Source organism: Rhamphochromis longiceps, linkage group LG4 (assembly GCF_057381845.1).
Source record: "Rhamphochromis longiceps isolate RC_006_pf linkage group LG4, R_longiceps_female_GT1.1, whole genome shotgun sequence".
NCBI classification, from domain to species: Eukaryota; Metazoa; Chordata; class Actinopteri; order Cichliformes; family Cichlidae; genus Rhamphochromis; species Rhamphochromis longiceps.
This window is the reverse complement of record NC_140560.1, coordinates 5,264,568-5,287,915: the sequence shown is the minus strand read 5'-3', so window position 1 is coordinate 5,287,915 and position 23,348 is coordinate 5,264,568. Positions and strand designations below refer to the sequence as shown.

The 23,348-nt window shown below is 41.7% G+C and overlaps 1 protein-coding gene across 2 annotated transcripts in view; it reads left to right on the top strand.

Annotated features, from left to right (window-relative positions):
• Positions 1–23,348, top strand: part of hdac5 (histone deacetylase 5) — a 62,882-nt gene that overhangs the window by 4,972 nt on the left and 34,562 nt on the right. The window contains exon 2 of one of the 2 annotated variants that reach the window (XM_085402988.1): positions 10,879–11,038. In XM_085402988.1, the coding sequence (XP_085259114.1) occupies positions 11,017–11,038 (22 nt within the window). In that variant the 5' untranslated portion in view covers positions 10,879–11,016. Of the gene's footprint in view, positions 1–10,878; positions 11,039–20,823; positions 22,293–23,348 lie in introns of those variants that run through there. The other variant, XM_085402987.1, reaches the window with a different exon arrangement.

Genomic DNA, 23,348 nt, shown 5'->3' with positions numbered 1-23,348 from the left:
TATCGTTATCGCAAATTTTCAAATATATATCGTGATAAATATTTTTGGCCATATCGCCCTGCTCTAGCGCACAGTGTGACGCATGCACCAGTTTATTGTATTTCCAGACTTGCTTTCGGCACAATTTACAGTGCACGCTACTCTGTTTTTTGTCAGACTTGAAATAGCCGAAGTACCTTCAAACTACGGAACTTCTATGGCTCTTCCGTTCGACAATCTCTCCGGCATTGGAACCATCATCTGTTTTCTCATTTCCTCCATTACGCGCTGGCTCCATTACCCGCTGGCTGCTTCCCAAACAAACACACGTACGGCTTGGCACTTGTGCTGTACGTAACAAGTCACGCGACGTGACGCTGCGGCTGTGATTGGTTCGGCTCTGCGCTACTTAATTTGGATCGGCTGACCTTTTTTTTTTTTTTTTTTTAAGAGGACAAGAGCGGCGAGGTCTATCGCGATAGCTTAATTTCTCTATCGAGTAAAAGTTATATCGCGATACATATCGTTATCGTTCTATCGCCCAGCTCTAGTTTCTATGGAGCTAAAACAAAAACTAGTACTTTTATATTAATGTGAAAGCCAAAATGACAATCAGTCATCGTGTATGGAATTCTCTGAACATCAAGGTTTTAGTTTCCTTTTTGCAAAATAAGACGACCACAGTCTGTCTTTATTATTAGATTTGTAATCCCGCCTCCTTGCATCTCTGCTGGAAAGTTAGTGATTTGCAGTTGGACTAGATGACAGTGTCTTTGTCTACTTTTATTTTGCCCTCTGGCAATATTAAACCTCAATCTATTTCAAACAAAGAACAATCTGAAGAAATTGATGTTGTATTGGACAGTAGCACTCATCACTAATGCTTGTGACCAGTATGACTAGGGACTCATCCGCAAATCATGCAGGTCGGTTATGGTGATAAAAATCCAAAAGCTTTGCCAAAACCACTTGAAAAGGGATTAAAGTTCATTGCACTGATCCTGCATGGTTCTGCTGAGTATTGGTCCTACTCCCAAGAGGGAGCACAAATTTGTGCGTCAGCATCAGCTGTTGTGAAAACACCTAGAGGCTGAGTTGTTTGGCCATAGATCATCCAGCAACTCAAAGCACAGGCTGAGGTAGAACACATTTCACGGGTAGGGATGCACGTCACAAGGACTGAATAGTAGCAGTACTGGTAATGCTTATCTGTATTAACTCTTATCAGTACTCTTATTCTTCCTTAGTTTAATGATTCAAATTCATATAATTGCTGTATTCATAACTGGACCCCACAATGTGCCCCTTATTCATTTACTTCATAAAAACTGCTACATGATCATAGCTTCCTCTTAATTGGTGTTTCCTGGAAGAAATTTAAAAAAAAAAAAGATAACAGGTTGATATAGGGCTTCTTTTTTTTTTTTTTTTTTTTTACATGTATTCAATGTGTGTGAGAGAGATCAACCAATGACTGCCTTTCTATTTTAAAAGCCATTGGTAAAGGAAAAACAACATTCACAGAGAGGCTAGTGTGTTAAGAGCAGTGAGTGAAGGAATAAGTTCATGTCACACAGATAACACGGCACATGTATGAAAGTCTTTGAAGTGGATGTATCATCTATAGACATGGTTTACTTCCAGGGATTTTTGTGAAAATTTTCCCTGTTAACCCATCATTTGGGTTAACGGGCCTTAGACGATGGACAGTTGCCACAGTGTGTTTGAGTGTGGACAGAAAAATCTCTTCCCTAAAGAATGAAAAAAGCTTTATTGGTTCTGTTAATGGTCATTGATCAAACCCGGGACACTCATGCTACCATAAGATGTTTTTTTTAAATTGTTACCATGCTACCTGTCTTTGGTTAGTACTATTTTGTTAGTTACTAGTTATTGGTGAGGTCATGTCTTTTATAGCTTGGGGTAAACTGCACACAGTGATGTTGCAATATTGACATCACTGTGTGCAGATTCATTATTACTGCTTATGGTGGCTTTGAATTTTAGACTTTTAACAGCAGTCTAAGGTCTAAGTCTAAACAATCTAAGGGTACTGAAGGGTACTGAATACCCAGCACTTCTATAGGTAATTTAGAATCATCAGTTAACCTATCCCCACTAACTGCATGTCTTTGGACTGTGGGAGGAAGCCGGAGTATCCAGAGAGAAACTACGCAAACACAGGGTCTGTGTGTGTATTCATGAGGTCATATCGGCCTGTCCTAGGTAAGACTGAACAGGTACTATGTGTAAGGTGAGGTTATTTCTGCCAGTCTTGTTTTTCTGTTGTTACCTAAAACAGCCTAGTAGTAGTAGTATAGGACAATGATTGGTTTGACAATAAACACTTAGCTTAAGGCCTGTCATTATGGATTTGCATTCTCCTGAGAATCCAAGGTAACTGGATGCCATACAGGTAATTATACATACTGCCTGTATTTAACTGCTCTGCTCTAAGAGTGTATTGAAACTCTTGACTGCTACTGTAGGTAATATGCATAATTACCCATTATATCTGATTTGTAGATGTTCACGAAGAGTTTATAACAACCCCAAGGGTAATACAAGGAACAAGCAAGAATTTTCTTTATCATCACAATATTTTAAAAACCTTAAACCTAATAAGTGGTTGTGCTATCCTTGGCAGCATTTGCGATAACTGGCAATGAGTCTTTCACATCACCATGGAGGGATTTGGGCCTGCATCTTTGCACATATATTTAATTCAGTCACATTGGAGGGTTTTTGAGGAAGAAGGGCATGTTCGTGCCAAAGCATCTCAGTGTGATTTAGGTCTGGACTTTGACTGGGCTGCATCCATACTGGAAGTGAATGTCAGTGATGTCATGACCAGAGACTGTAGAAAGTGAAGGATGTTTAGCGACTTCAGGTGACTGCTGGTGACATGAAGTGAGCAGGATGCAACATAAACTTTCCTCAACTTCCAGCAGAGCAACTGAAGCGACTACCACTGAGAGTATAGCTGATTGACATGTGACCTGGTAGTAAAAACATTAGAGAGTTACCAAGGCAACCGGAGGCTTTAATGTCCACAGGTGACAGGCAGTCAGCTTCAAAACAATGTGTGAATCAGTTGCAGTGTGGGAACAGCCTTGAACTGCGCTTTGTTTGACAGCTCTGATAAACTCAGCATAGCATCACATGAACTAGTTCCTCCCCTGCCGCAGGTTCTGGTTAGAGCGACCCTCCACCTCACAGCACATTTTCATTGCAGACTGCTGGATGACAGTCTGAAAACTGTGACTTGATGATCCTGCAAGCAGGGAAATGTGACACTGGATGGGGCGGTGCTGGCTAGTTAGCGGGGACTGAACTTTCAAACTAGTAAGACAATTGTCTCAGACTGAGAAGAGTCTATGTGTAAGTCATTGAATATATATTAAAATGTGTTTAGTAAATATTAGCAGAGCTTTTCTTCATTCGGTGATGTAAGTCTGTAATGTAATGGTATTAAAGTCTCAGTAGCTCTGGCTCAGTTACTCAGATCAGAACAAAACAGAATAGTGATTTGGCTTAAATGATATTGATTATCTGCCTTCATGTTTGGTTAGAATTTGTTACACTTTGTGAATTCTACCATCATGTTAGCAGATATTTCTTTATTTCTTCCGTCCTTCCTCCAAAGTCAAGAGGTCAGATCTTGGAGGTAAAGGCCAGCCTTTTAGTTATGTAAGAGCGATAATCATCTGCCATTCATTTTGACCTCCAGTGATCATAATAATTGGATTCTTGCTCTGTTATGTTACTCTGTCTCATTGCCTTCCAACTTTGATGCTTCTTGCTTTCTATTTCTAGAGCTTTCAGCCACTTCAGAGCCTTCTTTAGTGACAGGTTGTTGTGATGATTACGTCTCTCTGTAAGGGCCCTGCAGTGAACCCAGCAGTATGTCAACACTGTAACAAATTCAATTCAGTTTTATTTATACAGCGGCAAATCACGACAACAGTCACCTCAAGGTGCTTTATATTGTAAGGTAGATCCTACAATAATACATACAGAGAAAAACCCAACAATCATATGACCCCCTATGAGCAAGCACTTTGGTGACAGTGGGAAAGAAAAACCCCCTTTTAAAAAGGCCCGGCAGAACCAGGCTCAGGGAGGGGCGGGGCCATCTGCCGCAACTGGTTGGGGAGAGAGAAGGAAGACAGGATAGAAGACATGCTGTGGAAGAGAGCCAGAGGTTAATAACAAGTATGATTCAATATCATTCAAATAGGTCACAAAATAGCCCTCAGGGTTTGTTGTTTTTGTTCTGCTGGACAGTGTAACACTGAGTGAAGCAGAGGAATATAGAGAATTATCTTGATAACACTCGAAGGAGGAATGACTAATGGTTGTATAAATGTGTGATTATGGTGTTTGTCCCTGTCGTGTTCAGGTTAGGACTAGTTATTATGTTAAGAGATAGAAAAGCTGTAAAGCATCAGTTTTGTAACAGTCAGGATGTTTGCGCATTATTAACTCCCTGAGGATTAAAAGCTAGTCGCTGAAGCTTTAACAGTTATTTTAAATATGTGCTGATACAGTAAGGTCACTTTGGTAAAGACAGCTACACCATGTGTGTGTTGGCGCGTTGGAGTTGCTGTCTCCTTTCTCCTTGAATGTGCTGGACTCAAGGCGGGGGGGCGGGCAGTGGGGCCGGTGTTAAATGCTGTCATGGTCCAGCAGCTTGCTGTGTGTGACAGAGAACAGGTGAGAGCAAGCAGGACAAAGGGACTCCAAAGAAATCCTGCAGGAGATCGCCTCTGACATTAGCTCCACATCCTGCTCCCCCTGTCTCCCTTGCTCAGGCTTGCTGTTTGTTTAGGGAAGAGGCGTTCAGGTGAACCGTTACCACGGCACCCAGCTCCGTGGTTGCCAGGCAGCACTTCCTGCTCCTTTCCAGGTTGGGAGGGGCCAGGTATTTTAGGAAATGATAGTGTGAAGAGGAGGAGGAGGTGGCAGAGTGAGAAACAGAGTAATTTATGTTTCTTGGTTTTCTGGCAACATTTGGACACTGAAGCAGCAGCTTCTGCTCTTCTGTTTTCACGTATTTCCTCTTTCTTTCTCCCGACCTCCCCATGCGTGTGTGTGTGTATGTGTGTGTGTGTGTGTGTGTGTGTGTGTGTGCATGTTATTAGGCTAATGGAGTAGTTGGCCAGCAGGTTAGTCTGTCATGGCTAGTTAGCTCTTTAGCCTGAGTGCAGACACACACACATACACACTCACTGAGGCACGCAGACATGCTGACACCCACAGCGTTTCATCCCATTATATAGGCCCTGACACTGACATCCTGTGACTTCTTTCAGGAATTAGCGAAGTTGGAGGAGAGCTGCAAAGGCAGCTTTCCTCCAGTCAGACAGCAGCCAGTAACACAGTCAGTCCCAAGCTAATTATAGGCTGAAATGTTTCACTTGTTGTGTTTGATTTCTGATATTATTGAACTGTTGTGTGTTACACAAGCTTTGCAATAATTCTTGTTTTGCATGTCAGGACATCCCGTTCCTCCATAAAAGTCCACGTTCATTCCCCACCAGTTTAAGTTGAATAAATCCACTGTTGTTCCAGGCTGTGACTAATCGTATTAAATCATTTTGACCCTCTGACTAATTATTTTCACACTTGCGGCACTAATTGTTTGGACTTAATGCGAGAGCTAATTATACAGAGTTACAGTTTTCTGAAAGCAATCTAAAAGGAAAACAAAAAACGACACAGAACAAAGTTAACATAATAGGTGAGAACCGGGCCCCGCAGAGTGCGAGCCGTCGCTTTTCTTTTTTCATTCCTGACCTGTTTTCTCTCCACTGCCTGACACTTTTTTTTTGCAGTGTGCACGGTCGTTATTAGTAAGTAACACCAGCCTACCTCTGTGTAAATAGGCAGCTCATTATTATCATTTGCATTGTTGTGCTTTCAGTTGTGATTAAAGAAGTGCACCTGTGTTGCAGCACAGCAGTAGTTTGGTGTTGCGTAGCGGTTGTTGTGAGCTGTGAGTGTTTTTAACGTGTCCAACAGGACAACGTGTTTCAGAGCTGGAAAAGCGCAGCTGCTCCTGCTAATTTCAACAATAGCTCTGTTCATTTCTGCCTCAGCGAGGTCCCATGTGCACCAGCAAACCCAGGACCTGGCTCATTAATGCTGTTAATTACTCCTCTGTTTTTCCTCTTTTAACATGTTTACATATCTGCCGGGAAATGATCCGGCCACAGCTGCATTATCGTAAATGCACTCATTTTGTTTCAAAATCAGTGAATGCGACAAACTAGTGTTTGCTATCAGTAATGTCGGTTACATTTGTGTTGTATTGTTGTCAGTAAGAGCAACAGTGACTTTATTTGGAGCTCATATGGTTGTTCTTCAGCAGCTTCTCTGGGAAACATTTGTTCCTCTAGCTGATCTCCACTGTGTTGTAGTGCTAGGTCAATATGTTCAGTTCCTTTTTAACACTTAATAACTGCTTAAAAAGTCTGAACTAAAAATCACAAACATACAGGTCGTATTTCTTAAATGTGCTGAAGCTATTCAGTCGGTGGGATTGTTAAGGTGGTAGAGGAAAATGACAGCTGAATGATTTATTTCCTCATGATTTATGCCTCAGTTTTGTGCTCAGCTCTGCTGTTTTCTTCAGTGGTTTTTCATTTTTCAGCTTCCAGAGCTGCTCCTTTAATGGCCACTTGAGGCTGGCTCCAAAAGCGAGTCAGTCCCCGTAGACTTCCATCATAAAGTAGCCAACTTTACAGCATTAAAAACATATTTTTAGAGTGGTTTTGGCTTCTGTGCTTAATTTCCCTTTTCACACAAATCTGGTATATTTTTAGAAGTCAGCAGTAGTTAGTGGTGTGACTGCTTTGACTGACAGGTGTGCAACGCAGGCAGCAGTAGGTGGTGTCTGCTTGGCCTCTCCTTTCTTTGTTATTAATCTGGACCTCTTTACTTTGGGTGTGCTGTTTGAGGATTTTAATGTATTTCTAATGGATTACACGACTAAAGTATGGATTGCTGTGTGGTAAAGGTTCACAGAGGGCGGAGACTGCGCGAGCTACCCCAGTCTGAGAACTGGGGTACACCCTGGATAGTTCATCAGCCTATCAGGACTAACACAGAGAGGCAGAAACTATGACCAGTTTAGCATCAGCTTTTAATCTAACAGGCATGTCTTTGGGCTGTGGGAGGAACCTGGAAAGAACCCATGCAGACACAGGGAGAGTGTGAAAAGTGCTGGCAAACAGCCTCAAAGCGCTGTATAAGAACCAGTCCATTTACTATTTACCATTTACCAGTTCAGTTAATTCAGTTTTATTTATATGGCGCCAAATCACAACAACAATAATACAAGAAAACAGAGAAAACCCCAACAATCAAATGACCCCCTGTGATCAAACACTGTGGTGACTGTGGGGAAGAAAAACTCCCTTTTAACAGGAAGAATCCTCCAGTAGAACCAGGCTCAGGGAGCGGAGGTCATCTGCTGCCACAGGTTGGGGGTGAGGGTAGGAAGACAGGATGAAGACATGCTGTGGAAGCGAGGCAGACATGAATAGTAACTAGTGATTAAATGCGTGGTTTCAAGTCTAATCTTAAAAGTAGAGAAGGTATCTGTCTCCTGACTCCAAATAAAAAGAGCTTTTAAAAACCTTCTTGTTGTGAGCTGACACTGAAAACTAATGCTCTGCTGGGCCACCAGTTATTCCAGTTTAATGTGTATTCCCAGCCAGTCTCCAGTTCCAAGTACTAACCAGGCCTGACCCCGTCTGACATCACATGAGCTCAGATGCAGCCTGGTTGTGCTCGAGTTTTCTTCTTGTTAAAAGGGAGTTTTTCCTTCTTGCTTGTTGTTGGGTCTTTACACTATAAAGCGCCTTGAGGCGACTGTTGCTGTGACTTGGTGCTATATAAATGAATTAAATTGAATTTGTGGGCATATAGTACGTAGGCACGCACCTGTAGGCTTGTTTTTATCTGCGTCTGTAAGCAGTCCAGTGTACTTTCAACCAGTCAAAGCCATTATATTGTACATACAGGTTAGTTGACTACATGTGTTAAAAAGGTTTATTTTGAGCCGATTCAGCTGCATCTACAGGCGAGTAAATGTTGGATGTATGTGACATTATGACAGCGATGAAGAATCCACCCACGCTGAGATGTCCCCCTCCATCAGTTAAAAGCATTAATCGACTGCTATCAGTGTTTGGGCTGAGAGCCAGCAGTCCTCACACAACTGCCGCCACGCTGCTCTATGTCGGTGTGTGTGTGATGTGTCCAAGAACAAATGAGTGTGTGTGGTTTGAGTGACACAAAAAGAATGGAGGAGGTGAGGGGACTTTAAATCACATTACAGCTAAGTAGCCAAGGACTCAGCTGCAACACTTAGACACACACACACCTATTACACACTTTATTGGGAACTATTTAGGGTGTCAGTATATTTTCCATAAACCCTTTTTCAGTACAAAACCAGTAGGTGGAGCCAGAGGATCAAGCAGCATCAGCGAGCCTCGGGTTTTCTCTGTGTTTAAAATAATAAAACAAAACAAATGTGCTCATTATTCTAGATCAGAACAGTCTGACATATAGCCAGTGTGAATGTCATCATATCAGACTGTACTTCATGATTCTTTGTGATGTTATTGTCGTATATCATAATGAAACAGCTTTTCTGTCAGTGTAGAGAAACGTAACTGAACATTTAATCCCTGCAATGTTTTAATATAAGACAAACAAAGTGTGATTTCAACTGCACGTCTCAGTTTCTTGACATGATAAATGTGTGAAAAGACAGAAAATGTATAAAGTTTTGTTAATTCACAGATTATTTTTTTTTACATTTAAAAAAAATGTGGACCCACTATAATAAAAGCAGAAATTTCTGTAGTAGATAGTGGAAAAAGTCTTGTGTCATTTGATTATTTTTCTGTGGCTTTGGTGTAGTATGAATGTGTGGACTCTTTATCAGCAGGAAAACCTATAAAACTTGTGACAGTTCAGCTATGCACTGGTTCATATTGTCCAAAGCCTTCCAGCGGTCCAGATTGGAGTCTTTGCCGGGCCAATTGTGGCCCCCAGGCCTTATATTTGGCAAAAGTGCATAGAGGTGACGGGAGCATCTGTCACAAAAACAGAAGATTTTATTACTACATGTATTGCTAGCGTTTGTAAGAATAAGACATAGTCTATATAAGTAGCTAAAGCTTGTAAACAGTAGTAAGTGAATGCTGCATCCTGAAGGCATTGCTGCTAGAAAGAGACAGAGAGGACAAGGAATGGCAGCTTTCAGTAAAACATAAAATGAAAGCTTGTGGAAAAGTGTACCAGCAGCTTGTGTGCATAAAGATTTTATTTGAACTACTTCTGTATTCATTTGTGCTATTGATGAATGGCTTTTATTGGTGTAAAGATTGACATTTCATTTTAATATTTCAGTTAATCCACAGATAATACAACATGTACAGTTGGGCCCTGGAATGTGAAACCCTATCAAAAACACCTAATAATAATAATAATAATAATAAATTTTATTTATGAGCGCCTTTCAAGTCACCCAAGGATCTGGAGGTATTTGTTGGTTAGCAGTTCAGACCTGTGTTACCTCCCTTTACTCGTTGTCATTGAAGCTGTTTTCAGATGAGGGCAGATTAGGACATAAAGTACATCAACCTGTAGCCATATTAAACTTCAGGCACAGCTGTATTATATGGCTTTGGCAATTTTGGGGATGCGAGGTATCGGTACTAAGAGAGGTCAGACTTTCTCACCATCAAAACATGACAGGACTGGATCAGTAACTAAGGTTATCTTAGTGACTAAGATAAACCTGAACTTTACAGCAGATGATGGAATCCTGTTTTCTGATGTTTGACAGAATTTGTTGCAGCAAGAGTAGAATATAGGTAAAAAGACATGAAAGAAATGACACGGCAGATTAAATCAGTAAGAAAATATGATGGAGGAAATATTAAAGTCTCTTGATTTGGATTCCTGCAGTGCATCCTGATCAAGGAGAAGTAGCATTTCATACTTCATCTTTGTGGAGAAGGATTCACAGCAGGATAATGAGCCCAAACACACCTCAAAGCTTTGAGGAACACCAGAAAAGACCTCAGACTTATGCCTGTCATGGACTTTACTCTGAAGCTCAAATCAAAATCACGATTAATTGAACATTTTACCATCATTTTACTGAATAAATACTTATTATTTTGCACAAAGACACACACACACAAGCTGCTCGGGTTGTGCTGTCGGCTCAGTGTTTGAGTTTTCCTCATGATACTTTTTCTCTAGTGTGTTTTAAAGGGGACAGTACATAACGGAAGCAATAATAAAATAAAAAACAAATAACCAACATGGATAAAATGTTCTGAATGTCAGTTTTGATTCGTTTTGTGAACGACTGCCCAGCACTGCCTAAACCCTACTGAACATTAATGGGACCTATTGAAGCTTTACAGACATCACCAGTAGCTGCAGTAACCTGGATTATTGGATGTGAGCAAGTGCTATAAAAAGCTGTCAAATAGGGAAATTTCAGAGATTTAACTCAACACTAAAATGTTTAAGCTGGCATCATTGTTTTGAATGAAATATTTTATTGACACATGCCAATAAAAACATATTCACAGGCATTCTCAGGCTTTTGGATGCATCTGTGAAAAGTAGGGAAATAAAGAACTCCAACTATACTGTGGCTCTGACTTGACCTCTGGCAGACAGAAGAACAGAAGCCAAGAGAGACATTAAGCATGCTAATCTTTGCAGTTAACTGTCGAGCAGGATCAAATCAACCTGCAGTCCGAGTTTGTCTGCTACGCTGTGACTGGGCTGTAGCTGTTTGGTTGAGGTGTTGGTTGTTTTGAGTGTGAATGCTGAAAAACGCAATTTTGTCTTTTGCAGAAAGACGTCGAGAAGAAGGTCTGAATCATCCGTGTGTCCTTCTACACATGGCCGACTCAGAGGACCCGCTTTAACCCACACACACACGTACACACACACAGTGTAAGGGCAGGGGAAAGAAGTCCAGGTTCAGCCATCATGAATTCATCACACCCCTCAGGTAAAGTCTTCTTCAAACAGCATGATATGTAATTAGTTAACAGTGGTCCTGAATCCTGGAAGCGTAAAACTGCCCAGTTTGGACTGGTGAATGTTCATTTTTTCATGCAGTGTCTGTGTTTAATGTGTCGAAGTTCTAAGCTCCCAGATAAATCCATATGAGCAATGCAAACTTTGGCCTTGTTCTTGTGGTTGGGTTACTGTGCAGTGTGATTTTGTTGTTGCGCTTTGAGCTCAGGTCAATTATACTGAGCGCTGGCTCAATAAGGTGCTGAGTGCTGTGTAAACACTGTGAGTACGACTAAAAGGCTCCATGCTTCAGTGGCACTTTCTAGCAGATGTTTGGCTCATCTAAGCTGTCAGTATCAAAAGCAGTCATGTCATCATACTGTAGGTAGCTTTACTCCAGCTGCCTGACAGCGCTAAGTGTGTGTGACTTCCTCCTGTGGCAGACAAAGTGTCTCTGAAGCCCGCTCTGTGCTTTATCTACAATGTTTTCTCAAGTCAGGTCAAAATTTAGATTTGTCCAGGTCAAAACTGACAGCCTTGCAAGACTTGAGCTTATTTTATAGAGCTGTGTTGGTTTGAGAGCTTGTGCCATACTGGGCAGCATGTTTGTAGGTACATCTTGAACAGTTATATTTACTGATTTGTATACTGGCTGTGGCATTAGCATAAGGAGCAAGCTAGATCCAGTTACAGTCTGTTACACTGTGTTTCATCCATCTGCACAACAATATACTGTCTGTGTTGAACATACAAAACAATACTGTGTTTACACCAGCAAAACAGACCTAGGAGGGGTGCTCCCATCCTCGTTTAGTATAACTGTGATAATATGCACATGTCACAGTACAGTGTATAATTACATTATTTTGGTTTTCTAGTTACATCATGTTGGTTTTTGCCTTTGTTACACAGATATTGTGATGATTATTATCATCTACACAGATCAAAACACGTCAACCTGATCTTTTTTTAGAGGGAATCGTAAAATACTATTCAGAAAGAATGATTTTGCACAGTTGGCCTTTTTCTATCTGAGCTGCACAAACCCTCCTGAGTCAATCGACACCTCGCCCCTTATAGAACCTGCTCGGTCAGTGTAAATCATATAATCATCAGTCACATTCATTGCATGAATACTAAGCAATGGTAGAGATCACCTAAGATATAAATTAGTTCCATTCAAAGCTACTTTTGCTAACATGCTAATGTTGCTACTATAAAGTTCCCTGAAAATGCTCCTCTTAGTAAATTGAATGCAAATATTTTAATTGGTTGTCATTTAATAAAAGTGAATACGTAAGTGTTAGCGAACCTTAACAGCTGTGTTAAAACACAGCTTGTAGCTCAGTCTGTGCATTTGGTGGCTAGCATCGGTATCAGTCTTTGATTACATGAGTTACATGTGACATGACCATGTTACATGATCGTGTGTTACATGTATGAAAATGCATCGTGTGGTTGTGTTGCTACGTAAGACATCAATAAATAACTAGAAAATGCATTTTCTGAAGAAACTGCAGTGTGAATGCTGATTAGGGCTGCCACGATTAGTCGACTAGTCACGATTATGTCGACTATTAAAATCGTCGACGACTAATTTAATAGTCGACGCATCGTTTGAAGCTCTGTAAGATCACAAAGGACGCAGGAATGAGTAGTAGGATTTAAGAGTGTAATAACGGACTGAAACAGAAGATGGCAGCACTGCATGTACAAGGATGCCAGCTGCCGTTAAACCCCGAAGAAGAAGAAGCTGTGTCCCAGAATTCATAGCGCAGCCCAGCGCAGTTGTCAACAATGGCGGCAGCTAGTTAGTTTTAACTTTACTCTTATTATTCTTTCTGGGTCACAAAATAAACGTTTAACATATTTTCAGGCGAGAATGTAGCTGTGTAAACCTCAAATATCTGCTCAGTTTATCAAGACACCACATATTTTCAAAAGCGCTCCGACGTTTTCGGAGACGTCTGTTACCCGCTAGCTCGTTAGCTAGGCGGGGGCAAGGCTAACTAGAGCCGTGAGAACACCGGACTCCCGGCAAATCGTTTTCAAACCCACCGCTGTCTTTCGCTAGTCAGGTTAAACATATATATAAGTCACTTAGATAACTTAAAAATGTTATTGTTTGGCTTTCTTTAGTATTTTATTTGTTCCTGAGTAAATCGGTTTGGCTGAGATTAAAGTTATAGTTTTTGCACAGCTAAAACTGTCAAGCAGACAGCTGATTATCAGAAGTGTGAGACGCTGGAGAATATACTCCGGTGTCCTGTTATATTTTAGAAAGCAAGGAGTTTATTAAACTTCACCGAAACAATCTGCAAATTTCATTAAAAATTAATAAACTACCATCTTGTCTTTATTTTTAGTTAGCACAAACACTTCAAGCTGTAAGCTAATGATAGTTATATAAGACCAGATGCTGCTGGTGCAATAAGCTGTACGCTGTACGTCCAATGGATGATGATCTGATTAGTCGACTAATCGCAAAAATAATCGGTGACTAGTCGACTATCAAAATAATCGTTTGTGGCAGCCCTAATGCTGATAGCTGAATGTTTTGAGCTGAAATGAAGCAAATGCTGAATTTAAGTAAAAAATGCTGAATGAGATTAAAAATACAGAAATTTTCACCTGAAAACAAAAGTTGAGAACTGTTGAAAGCTGACGTTCACACAGAAGTTGAAAAGTAGGTGAACATGTTTAAAATGTGAATTAGAAAAACCTGAGTAAAGACAAAAGAAAATTTAGAGTCAGAAAACATCTGAATGAATATGAAACCTTATATTATTTAAATCTCTGAATGACTGAAATATGGAAAAATCCACTAAAGACAACTAAATGTTGTAAGATTCAGTCAGAAAAGATGATTCTAAGTCATCATCTGACTTCAACTGCCGAGATCTGAACCACCAATGAACAATAAGCTTGAATTTAATGGGCCAATCAGAATGCTGTATTTAGCTGGCCTGCAATAACTACTGGCATACTGTTATTCCGACCCGTGGCACTGACGTCACATCTTATGAAGACTCTAGAGCAGCTCTTCCTCAACCTCCTCCGACCACAGGTACAACATGCCCAGGACCCACTACAGTTTGCATACGGGTGTCGGATGCCATCCTGTACCTCCTACACAGAGCCCACTCACACCTGGATGGGGGAAAAGGCACGGTCAGGATCCTGTTTCTTGACTTTTCCAGTGCCTTTAATACCATCCGGCCCTGTATGCTTCAGGAAAAACTGAACAGGATGGAGGTGGACCCCTGCCTGGTGGCTTGGATCTCCGACTACCTCACCGACAGACCACAGTACGTCAGGCTGAAGGACATCACGTCTGACACTGTGGTCAGCAGCACAGGAGCACCACAGGGAACTGTGCTGTCCCCTCTTCTCTTCACCCTGTACACCTCTGACTTCTGCTACAACTCTGAATTATGCCATATTCAGAAGTTTGCAGATGACACGGCCATCATGGGGTGTATCTGGGATGATCAGGAAGAGGAGTACAGAAGTCTGGTGAGGAACTTTGTCGCATGGAGTCACACAAACCACCTGCAACTCAACACCTCAAAGACTAAGTAACTGGTTGTGGACTTCGGGAGGTCCAGAGAAGGTCCACTGCCGGTTCAGATAGAGGGGGAGGAGGTGGAGGTGGTCAACAAGTACAAGTACCTCGGGCTGTGGGTGGACAATAAACTGGACTGGTCATGCAACACAGAGCACCTGTATAAAAAAGCCCAAAGCCGACTGTACTTCCTCAGGAGGCTGAGGTCTTTTAACATCTGCAGGAAGCTCCTGAGGATGTTTTACCAGTCGGTGGTTGCTGGAGTACTTTTCTATGCTGTGGTGTGCTGCAGCACAGCAAAGAAGGACTCATCCAGGCTGGAGAAACTGATCAGGAAGGCTGGCTCTGTGGTCGGCATGAAGCTGGACACTCTGGTGACAGTGGCAGAGAAAAGGACATTAAAGAAACTGATGGACATTATGAACAATGCTGGGCATCCTCTGCACACGGCCATAAACAACCAGAAGAGTCTGTTCAGTGACAGGTTGCTTCTCCCAAAGACAAGAACTAACAGACTTAAAAACTCCTTTGTCCCACACGCCATCAGACTGTTTAACTCCTCTCTGGAGGGGAGAGGGAGGGGAAACAGGAGGACAAAGTAGGGGGGAACAACTAAGCTGTAGTGCCTCTGCACCTCACTGTACAATACCTTGTGCAATACTTTTTGTAAATAGTCAACAGTGCAATAGACTCAATACTTGAAATGTGCAATTCACTTGTATTTTTATTTTTTATTCCTATTTATTCTATTTATCCCCTTTGTATATTTTATTTATATTTGTCTCTGTATTTATATATGTGTGTGTATGTGTGTATATATATATATATATAACATTCTGTAACTGTAACTTCTGTCGGTGCTGTGCTTTTTTGGAAATCGAATTTCCCAGAGGAACCCACCCGAGGGATTAATAAAGTTCTATCTTATCTTATCTTATCTTATCTTATCTTATCTTATCTTATCTTATCTTATCTTATCTTATCTTATCTTATCTTATCTTATCTTATCTTATCTTATCTTATTCTGTGGCAAAACCCTGTCAAATCTGCTTTGGTGCACCTGTTGAAAAACTGCATCTAAATCCAAGACCATAACTCGTAAAAAACAGCTTTTGAACTGTGAGGATCCCAAGGAATTGTTCTACACAACAGTGTCCAGGGTCATTTACTTCTTTTTCTCCAATCACACTCAATGACTTAATTGTAGTAATAGGTAAAATGAAATCCTCATCATGCTCCTTAAATATATTACCTCCCTCTGTCCTGTCTGGGACTCTCACCAGCATTGGTCCCACATTACTATCCATCATCAACAACTCACTGAGGCAAGGCTGTGTTCCGTCCTATTTTAAACATGCTGAGGTAACCCCTCTGTTAAAAAAACAGAATCTAGATCCTACCTCCCCTAGTAGTTATCGTCCTATTTCAAGATTGCCATTTATAAGTAAATTACTAGAAAAGATTGTAGAAAATCAGTTCAGGTCCTTACTATGCCGATTGCAGATTTTTGACCCTTTTCAGTCTGGCTTTCAAAAGCAGAACTCTACGGAGTCCGTTCTCTTAAGGGTCTATAATGATCTACTAATGGCATCTGACGCAGGAAATTGTTCCGTGATCATTTTTCTTGATCTTAGTGCAGCCTTTGACACCATCGACCACAAAATCTTACTCAACAGGCTGAAGGTTCTGGCTGGTGTATCTGGCACTGCCTTAGACTGGTTTTCTTCCTACTTATCAGACAGAACTTTTTCTGTTAGGACTGATAGGTTCTCCTCTAACACTGCTGCCCTAACTTGCGGGGTTGCACAGGGTTCAGTTTTGGGTCCATTATTATTTTCTTTTTATATGCTTCCTTTAGCTGGCATTATTCAGTCTTTTAGTGACCTGTCTTATCATTTCTATGCAGATGACATTCAGCTGTATATGTCCTTTAAGCCTCATCAGCTGGATAGGCTGTCCACCCTAGTCCAGTGCTTAACTCAGGTTTCTGACTGGCTTTCTAACAATTACCTTGTTTTAAACATGAACAAGACAGAGACCATGATCATAGCTCCTCCTGATCTATATTCTAAAATCAGTCAGGTTCTTGCCCCTTTCTGTTCTTCTGCTAAGCCAAATATTCGAAATCTTGGAGTAATATTTGACTCTTATTTGGGCCTTGACTCACACGTAAAATCTCTGTCTCGTTCCTGTTTCTTTCATTTAAGGAATATTTCTAAATTGCGACATATGGTCTCCTTAGCTGAACTGGAAAAAATTGTCCATGCATTTGTGTCATCGCGTTTAGATTATTGTAATTCCCTGTTTACCAGCTTGGATAAATCATCTCGTTCTCGCCTCCAAGCTATACAAAACGCAGCAGCCAGACTACTAACTCGCTCTAGCAAGCGAGCTCACATCACTCCTATTTTATGTTCTTTACATTGGCTCCCAATAGATTTTAGAATTCGTTTTAAAATTATTGTTTTAACGTACAGAGCACTAAATGGCCAAGCCCCAGATTATTTATCCAAGCTTCTCACAAAATACACTACTGCTCGCCGTCTCCGCTAGAAGTTAGCAGGAAGTTAGCTTGCTAGCTTCTATCTAAATACAATATAGCATGTCCTGACTGCGGGGTTTTGGAAACAAATTCAAACGTACAGCTCTGCTATCACTTCCAACATAAATGAAGACAGAAAACTAAATAGCAGTGACGTTTGTAGGGTTACTGAAGTTTGGCTAGCTGGTATATAATGATGTGCTACGTGACCGCTAGCGACACAGCTATGTTAGCATAATATAAACAGTTATGTTTGAGTTATGATGCAGCTGTTATACTGGGCAAAGTATGGGACTAATCCGTGGACAGATGATTATAAGTTGTATTGTAATAGCTTTGTGCTAACGATGCTATTTGTTAACTCAGAGCTGATATTTATTTCTTTACATCTTAGTTCTGGACATTATAGATGAAAATGAAAGAAATCAAAACTGAATGAGGATCTGATGGTACGGTCACCGGAGCAACCTGCAAATCTAAAGGCGACCACAGCATTTAAATCATTACATTGGGCAAAACATGCTAAATTGAGCATGTGCAATCGTGTGAGAGTGGTTTGGGGTCTTTGAAAGGATGAAAAGTAGTTTTCTTGAAATGTGCTTGTTTAATTTGCTTAGCTAGTGGAGTGTAACTTCAGTGTAAGGCCTCAAATCAAAACCTTGATTAACTGAACAGTTTACAGTTATTGATTGATTATTTTATTCACACACACTTATGTCATTTTTCATTCATTGCTCATCTCAACTATAAACAAAAATGAAAATTCGGCCTTGACAATGACACCAGAGCATGCAGAAGGATTTATTAATGCATATCATTTGAATGGCAACAAAAATGCCAGTGTCATGGTGGTGCGAGAGGAAAGGTGAGGGGATCAGCACACGTGATAGAATTCATCCTCTGCACCATAGACTATGATTGTTTGGACTAAAGGCACACGTGGAGAACTGAGCATCATTGCTATTCCTATGTCAAGCTGCTAGCATGCTGGGAAAGAAAAGCATATATTAATATATTACAAGTCTCTGGGTGTCGTTGCAGACGTGTGCTTTAACGAAAGCAATACGTTTTTGAACACTTGTGAGTCATCTTCGTTTTACATCATCACTGGTAGGTGTATGTTTAAGGGCACTAAATGTTGGGACACATGGCTTATGTCAGAAATCTGAGTGGACCAGGTTGGAGTCTTTAAATCGAGTTGCCGACAGTCCTCATGATTTAAAAAAAATGCTTGATATTTGCTACTGATGGAGTTAGTCAGGTGAGGGAGACATTTTTCATTCACGGTGAATGTAACGGCAGCTCCTGCTTTGCTCCATGTGCTGGATCGCTTTGGTTAACTCCGTTCATGTTTGTATATGTGTGAGTAGTAGGTACCTGTGCGTCCTTCTCACAGCTTTTTTGACAGCTTTGTCTTGGGACGAGTGACGGGGTGACTGACTGGCTGTAATTTGGTTGTCATGGATACAGATGTAGTAGATACACGCGCACACGAGCACGCACAGACAGCAGTGTGACTCCAGGGGTTGATGCGCCTCAAATAGAAACGCAGAGATGAGTCATCCGCCAAGCTGCTGCAGTACACACACACACACACACACACACACACACACACACACACACACACACACACACACACACACACACACACACACACACACACACACACACACTCACCTTTAGTAGATGTGTTTGGTATGTTAGACCACTGAGATGTCAGACATGTTGCCTGGACAGTTTCATCTGCTACTATAAACACACGAAAGGCTGATTTTAAGCTAACAGCACATGTCTTTAATAAATAATCATAGTGTTGGATAACAGAGCAGCAACACAGCAGCCCATTCAGTTTCAACAAGACAGGACACTTCAAGTTAACTTTCTGTATTTACATTTTCTCCCTTTGCTGTGTATATAGTCTTTACTTGTGAGTCATACTGAGGAGGCTTAGATCTGCTGGAGGACACAGGGAGCTGTTTACACAGGAGGTGAGGATGATGAGGGAGATGAAGGTGATGAGGAGGAGGTGGGATAGAAGTGATGATAAAATGATTCAAAGAAACATTTCTGGAAAGGAAACAGCAGCGACAGTGGTCAATGCAGAGATGAAAAGCAGACAAATACATGAATTAGATGAGTCCTGAGCTGGTCTGCTGGATTTGTTTGTCTGTTAAATGTAAAATCACTGATTACACAGAGCTCAGTTTGTTCTCCTCTTTTGCTTTTTCTAATCCTTGCACTCTGCATTTGCCAGCAGCTGAGACATCCCATTATATTTCGTTATGAGGACCAAAACCTATTCTTAATCTCTAGCTTCTGTTATGACTGAATACTGAATGGAACAAACAAATTCTATAAAGAGCAGTTTCAATGAATAATATCCACGCTGACAGCAAAGTGAGGCGTGTAGCTTCTGGTTACAAAGAAGCCTTTGCAGGATTCTCTGTGACAGTTTTCTATTGGAAGTGAGGTGACTGAAAAATGTCCGAAAGAATAGAAAATTTTTTTTGAAGCACGGAGAACGACTGCTCAGGATCAGAATATAAGAAAACAAAAGTCTGGCTCACTGGAAGCAAAATGGGAAGAAATCAGAGGTGACTTAAGACTTATGCACAGTCTTGTAGTTATACTTAATTTAAATTCCTTTTTGAAAATTACATTTTTCAACAAAATGTGAAGAAACTGTTGTGAGTTTGTGTCCAAAAGCGTCTTTGTATTGTGTTTAAGAGATTTTAACGAAAGCCTAACTAGATCTGGCTGTACTTTAACTACCAGCTTTTAACCACAAGATGGTGCAAGTGAGGCGGTGTACTCTTTGTTTAACCCAGCAAGTCCTTAAGACCACAGACGTATTGGCAGCCTGGCAAGCGGCAGATGCTCTTAAAGAAATGGTGGTAGCGAATAAAAAAAAGTTAAGCAGCCATCAAATAATAACATCTTAAACTAGTAAAACACTGCCCCCTGATGGTGGAAGTTGTAGCTAATTCAAACAAGTGTCTTTAAGGCTTCAACGTTTCTTTTCAATAAAAACCTATTTATGGGTTAAGTGAATGAAGCCTCACAAAAACAATGATTAACAATATTGTTAATGCAATTTAACAGCAAGTACAGCTTAAAGCTGCAGAACCATTCGCAGCACCAACCTGATGGTGGTACTAAATGGAACAGTTGTCAGGATTCCTCCTCTGGGAGCCATGAATGTTGGCCAATCCTTTGGCTGAATGTTGACATATTTTATTGGTCAGGTGGACATATCGGCCAGCCGGTGGCACTAAATGACCATTCAGCAGATGAGCAGGCTTTATCCTCTTGGCACTGTGGATGCTTGGAGCTGATATCACACTGCGATCTTACACTGACTGTGCCATCCCCCAGTGCCCGCTGCTAGCTAACATAAACACCTGCACGGCCACAATTTGTGCACCCAAAAAAAGGGGGGTCGTGGAGCTAGCAGAGCAAGAAGAGGTCCACAGTGCCCGCCCACACTCTTTGATTGACATACAGTATTTGGCAAGCACAGCACAGAAACATGAAAGCACCCAGCGCCAGCCTCCCATCCCCACCCCAGAGCTGCAGGCTTACTGCTCCCTCCTTCTCTCCTTCTCTCCTTCTCTCCCCTCTCTCTGTCTATTTTTATCTCTAGCTCCTCCTCTACCCTAGCAGGCTATTTTCAGCACTGTTCCCCCACCCCAATCGCCTGTGTTTGTAAATGCTTCTCTTCTCTTCTCTTCTCTTCTCTTCTCTTCTCTTCTCTTCTCTTCTCTTCTCTTCTTCTCGTGTCCTTGCTCCCTCTCCTTTCTATGAAGTAAAATGAGCTGTTGTTGACTTTTCTCTGTATCCGTCTAACTTCCTTTCCACCCAGTGATCTACTTTCAGCCTCTCTCTCTCTCGGTCACCCTCCTCCCTCCGTCTCCTGTCTCTCTGTCGACGTTCATTCAGTAGCTCAGTGAGCGTCTCTCTCACACACACACTCATCAGTGACTCTCAGTCAGTGAATATTAGCCGTCTGACCAGCAGGTGTTTGTGGTCGCTGTGTGGAGCTCCACTATCCTCTGTCTTATGATAAGAGGACAGCGTGCCATCTCCTCTCCTGCTGCTCAGTTTCTCAGTGAGGACTCCAAACTCGCCGTCCCAGCGTTCTTCCATTTCCTTCTCTGTCTGTCATTCTCTCAGTGCTTCGTTCTAATTTTGGAAACATGGAACCTCGGGGAGCGCTCTCCCAAAGCTATTTACGTCCTCGCCTCTCCTCCTCCACCTCCTCCTTGCTCTCCTCCTCTTCCTTCTCTTCCTCCTCCCTCTCGTCAGCCAGGAGGAGAACAGCGTGAGGATTCTTTGATGCACACAGAGCTGGGGAATTGGGCTGCTCCTCTGTCTGTATTTTTATTGTGTTGACGAGGCTGCAGCAGCTCCTCTCGTCGTCGCTCCTCGCTCTCACAGCCTGTGGGTGACTGGATTTTCCCTCGCAGCTGAATGGAAGAAACAAACTTTCTGTTCCTTCCATCTGCAACACACCCCAACAGCACTGGAGCCAGCACTGTGTTTCTGCATGGATCAGGACTCCAGGTGATGTAGGTACAGAGAAATAAACCAAAAGACCACACAGACACTTTTCAGGTGGTCTCCTTTGGCTGTTGACATTTTGATTGATCTACGAAACCCAGCGGAGGGGAGGCTTTCTGTGGGCTGCAGCCGAGACGACGATATTAGAAAGGAGGAGTTTGCTCAAAGTGTCGCCCGCTCGTCATCACAACTCGAGCTGAGCAGTCAGAGACGGCAGAAGCTCCAGGAGTCCGATGGAGACTGGATTACACAAGAGAAGCACAGAGCTGTTCGATTATTTTCTTTTCTTGTAATTTGCGGCCGTTCCCTGCAGAAGTTAGTTTTGAAGTTTTCAGTTTAACTGTATGGGTCTACGGCATGCCTGCGTCTCGGATGAAGAAGTGACTGGTTTAATAAAATAAAGCGCCGGCTCTCGCCTTGGCATGCTGTTGCATCCCACCGTGTCAGGATTGTGCGCCATGTTGCAGACCATCTATGAGACTGAGTCCTGTTTTTCCTCCAGCAGCACAGACAGCCACCATCAGCCTCTGGAGCTCCTGAGCGGCAACAGGGGCTCCAGCGCTGCCATGCCCACTGCTGGTGAGTCATCTATGGGAAAGTAGGGGTGGGGGGAGAGGGAAGGTGGGAGGGAGGGAGTGGGGGTGCTGCGGTGTGCTGGAGTTTGATTAAAACTGATGAATAATTTGATGTTTTCTCTCATAAGTAACGCCTGTGTGGTATTTGTGTTGAAGTTTGTCAGCTGGAGCAGCAGCACTCGCAGCTCGCTGAGGAGACGGTGGTACCTGAGTACACTAAGTGCTCGGTGTCCACAGTTTGCGTCAAACTGTGCACTCCACAGATACCTTATACACGTATTTTTAGATTCAACGTGACTTCCCACATCTTGTCTGTATCGTCTTCTCCAGCAAACACATTGAGGATAAATATTGATGGATGTGTTTAGAAATCATAGATTTAAGTGGAATAACTGTGTGCAGGTTTCCAGTGCTAGGCGTCAGTGTTACAACGCAAAAGATACCCAACCTCAGAAAATATCCTGGTTCCATAGTTTATCCCTGCAGTACAGTTAAACAGACATTTTCTCACAATTGGAACTTTTAACTCTTTAAAAAAAAAATCGAAATATGTGTAAAAGTCTCTCGTTTGACATTGAAAGAGAAAGCTCCACATTTTATGTTAAAACAAAAAGAAAAATGAATCAGATTTTTAGAAATAAAGTGCAAGTTGACGAGCCTGACAGAAGGTCAAAGAGAGATGAGATTCAGTCTTCTTTGTAAGAAGAATATTTCACTCTTAAAGCAAAAAAGCAGTTCTCGCTCTTCTTCACATTTCTTAGAGAAGAAGGGCAGAAAGCCCCGACCAGTCTCTCTTGATCTCTTGTAAAAGGTCTGAGTATTTTTGTAGTTTATGTAGATGGTTTCTTTTTAGCTGTCTCTGTCTGGACACACTTTCTGTCATTCCGTCTCATTCTGTAGACTAAGTTAGCTTTGGGAATCCTTTGGGCATCTTTAGGAAATTGACAGTGTTTTAATTATTTATTTTTGGCTACTCCTATAATGCCAAACACAAATGTACACTAGTAGGAAACATGGGTGATAAAATGGATTTTCTGAGCTTTAGGTAGAGTAGAACTGG